This window comes from Gobius niger (genome assembly GCF_951799975.1).
Source record: "Gobius niger genome assembly, chromosome: 21".
Lineage (NCBI taxonomy): Eukaryota > Metazoa > Chordata > Actinopteri > Gobiiformes > Gobiidae > Gobius > Gobius niger.
This window is the reverse complement of record NC_136872.1, coordinates 13,271,178-13,274,089: the sequence shown is the minus strand read 5'-3', so window position 1 is coordinate 13,274,089 and position 2,912 is coordinate 13,271,178. Positions and strand designations below refer to the sequence as shown.

General features: G+C 45.1%; 1 protein-coding gene across 1 annotated transcript; it reads left to right on the top strand.

Moving 5' to 3' along the window:
* Window positions 1-505: 505 nt before the first annotated feature.
* Window positions 506-2,699, top strand: lurap1l (leucine rich adaptor protein 1 like). Its single transcript, XM_079580441.1, has 2 exons — window positions 506-907; window positions 2,181-2,699. The coding sequence occupies exons 1-2, from the start codon at window positions 701-703 to the stop codon at window positions 2,565-2,567; spliced, it is 594 nt and encodes a 197-aa protein (XP_079436567.1). The 5' UTR covers window positions 506-700; the 3' UTR covers window positions 2,568-2,699.
* Window positions 2,700-2,912: the final 213 nt, after the last annotated feature.

The window sequence follows — 2,912 nt, the reverse complement described above, 5'->3', positions numbered from 1 at the left end:
AAAGAAAATGATTGTGTACATTATTAGGAGATGGGGTGCAGTTTATGAAGCATCGCTATTGTGCCTTAACTTCCTCACGAGGGCGCACAAAGCTAAGTTTAGAAGCTGGAGGAGACTGATGCTGCAGCCTTCATATTTCACTTTTATTTATGCAAATCATAGCTGTATTTTTTGTTGGAGGCGACTTTTTACACTTTCTACTATTGTCTTGGTCCTTTTGATGCCGTATTCATTTGCCATTTCCTCTTTTTTATATACCTATCTAATATGTATGTAATATATGACTTCCTCTGTCTGATTAAATGCTTTGCCATAATAAAATACAGCTTGCGTATGTGACTCTATGCACGAGTTGGCTTGAGGGACGCTGCTCGCGCCGGCTTTGCCCTGTGCGTCAGGTGTCCGGTTTCAAAGGGACGTTGCTTGTAGGCGGCGCCAGAGGGGGGAGCGCGTGGTGGTTAAACAGCAGAGCTACTGGTCAAAAGCTCCAGTGGGAGGTCTGCGATGAGGTAATGCGAAATGGTTAAGTGTTTTGACTCGCAGTTATACGCATTGTTCTGTCATATGCTTGAATGAAAAAAGAAAGAAGAGCTTCTCCGGAGCGCTTCGCCTTCTCCAGCTAACTTTTCCTTCAATCCACAAGCGCACCTTCCACTATTCTCCTGGGTGCGACACATTTGGTTTATTTTCTACCACTGCCATGGATGAGGACAGCAACGTTTTGCCGGAGTTAAAGGACTTGGAGACAAAGTTGGGGCGCAAAGTGCCGGAGAGTCTTGTGCGCTCACTTGTTGGAGGACAACATCACGACAAGCACGAGAAGGCACCGCGTTCTGCCAAGTTCTGCGCCAAATCCACGGACTTTAAAAGACTAGAGAGCAAGTTCTTGATTTTAAAACAAGAAATGGTAAGTACATGTGAATATATTGCATACGATTGTGCCAATACAGTTAAACACAGGTTGGTTAGTGTGCGTTATAGCATGCGCATAAGGAACTTTGAATGAATTAGGAAGTTTCAACAGCCTGATAAAAGATACAGGAAATGTCCCTAAGTGTAAAACTGCCAGTACACGTTTACAGGTGGTTGTGAAATGCAAGAAAGTAGCATTGTCAGCCTAAGCGTCTGCGTAAAACCGGTGGACAGTAGGTGACAACCATTCACACCTGCCCTTCGCAGAGCCTGCGTGCATCCTCCGCTTGTCATTCAAATTACACAGAGAAATCCAATTGTCTGGTGTCGATTACCGTCACGCGACCAATACGCATCGGGCTTTCTGCTCTGAGGCTTTCAATGAACATAAGGTAAAGTGCTTATTTTAGTAAGTCCAGGCGAAGGTATTAAGATGACTGAGCAGATGGTCAAGTTGACCGAGTTTCTCAAACACTATTATCCCTTTTCTGGTCACTGGGTTCAAAGGTGGTGGGGGCATTTCAAGCTACTATCTCGTTATAGTGTTTAGAAAATGGTATAGTCTTTTTGGGTGTGCACTAATTGGTTACATTCTAAATCTCCATCCAAAACACTGGCTGAATTGGCCAGGACTAATTCATTTAGTGATGCTGTCTTTCTGCTGCTGCCTTACTCTGTGGATATACAAGTTAGCAGTTTGGAATCTGCTGCCATACTCCTCCATCTGTTTCCATGTGTACTGCCCAAAACAAACACACTATCAGCTCAAGGCAGCTGTCTGGAACAACACACCAGTCATTTTAATGCAATTTGACTACGGCTAGGCTTTGGCAGCTGTCCGTCGGGCCGTTTTTCACCCTGACGAAGCATTTGTCAGCCTCTTGGACATTGGGGAATCCCTTTGATGGACCCTAAGCCGGTCATTTCCTCCGACTAAATGCAACAGTTGTCGAGGCAGGCATTAGTGAATGGCCGCACTGTGTAGATGGTCCACAAATCATTCAGAATCCTGGACGCATGCTTCCTGACTGCTCTATTACTGGGATAATACAAGTTCCTGTTCCCTTTGTTCACACTGGGAGAAATAGTCCATTGTGCCCGTAGCCCAGCGAAAAGAATGCTAACATTTGTTGAAGTTTCATTTGCATTTTTCGGTTGCGTACGGTTATTATAGAATGATAGAATGAATGCACAGTTTCTCTTGGTGAAATCATCCATTATGTCTATGACCAATAGCTTGTATGACTAATTTCCTTTTTGCATCCCAGGCAAACTTGCGAGCCATCGACGTCAAACTGATGCAGCAGCTCATGTCGATCAACGAGGGCATCGAGTCGATCCGCTGGATGATGGAGGACAAGGGGGGCATGGCCAGTCCGGACGGCAGCCTGTCAGGGAGCCTGTACAGCCTGTCCGACAGCCAGGACGGCAGCTCGTTCCGGGGCAGCGCCAACAGTCTCAACGACGGGAACAGTGACAATTTGGACGGTCTGTCTGTGGGATCCTACCTGGACACTCTGGACGATATCCCCGACCACCCTTCGCCCACGGACCTCAGCTCGTACATGGAGAAAACTGTCATCAACGGAGACGCTTTCAGTAAATCGCCGCTGAAGCTCAGGGTGGAGTCCGATGAGTACTACTGTTTTGGATAGTGGTTACCCAGAAGGACATATTTAGGTCTGTTTTCGGTTTTAGCAAGTTTGTTTTTTTCTCTTTTTTTTTGACAATAGTAGGGCTGCACAATAATCCCAAAACAAGTGACATGCCTTAACTGCTGAACTTCATAGCACTGTTCATGAGTTCGACAAGCAAGTTCTGAACTTAAAAAAACAAAAACATTGTGGATTCAAAGCCACATTGTGCAACATTTTCATCTGGAGAATAAAACACAAGCCTTTATTTCATTATGTGTGTTTTATATTGGTGAAAAATATCCCTCAAAACATGCAAAAACACACCTGAATTGTAACTTAGCTGGGATTGGGACGACACCAAAC

Excerpts from the sequence above, each read along its gene's own strand:
- lurap1l (XM_079580441.1), top strand. The coding sequence starts at position 701 with ATGGATGAGGACAGCAACGTTTTGCCGGAGTTAAAGGACTTGGAGACA. Across the intron at positions 908-2,180 it reads TGATTTTAAAACAAGAAATG|GCAAACTTGCGAGCCATCGA; the intron begins GTAAGTACATGT and ends TTTGCATCCCAG.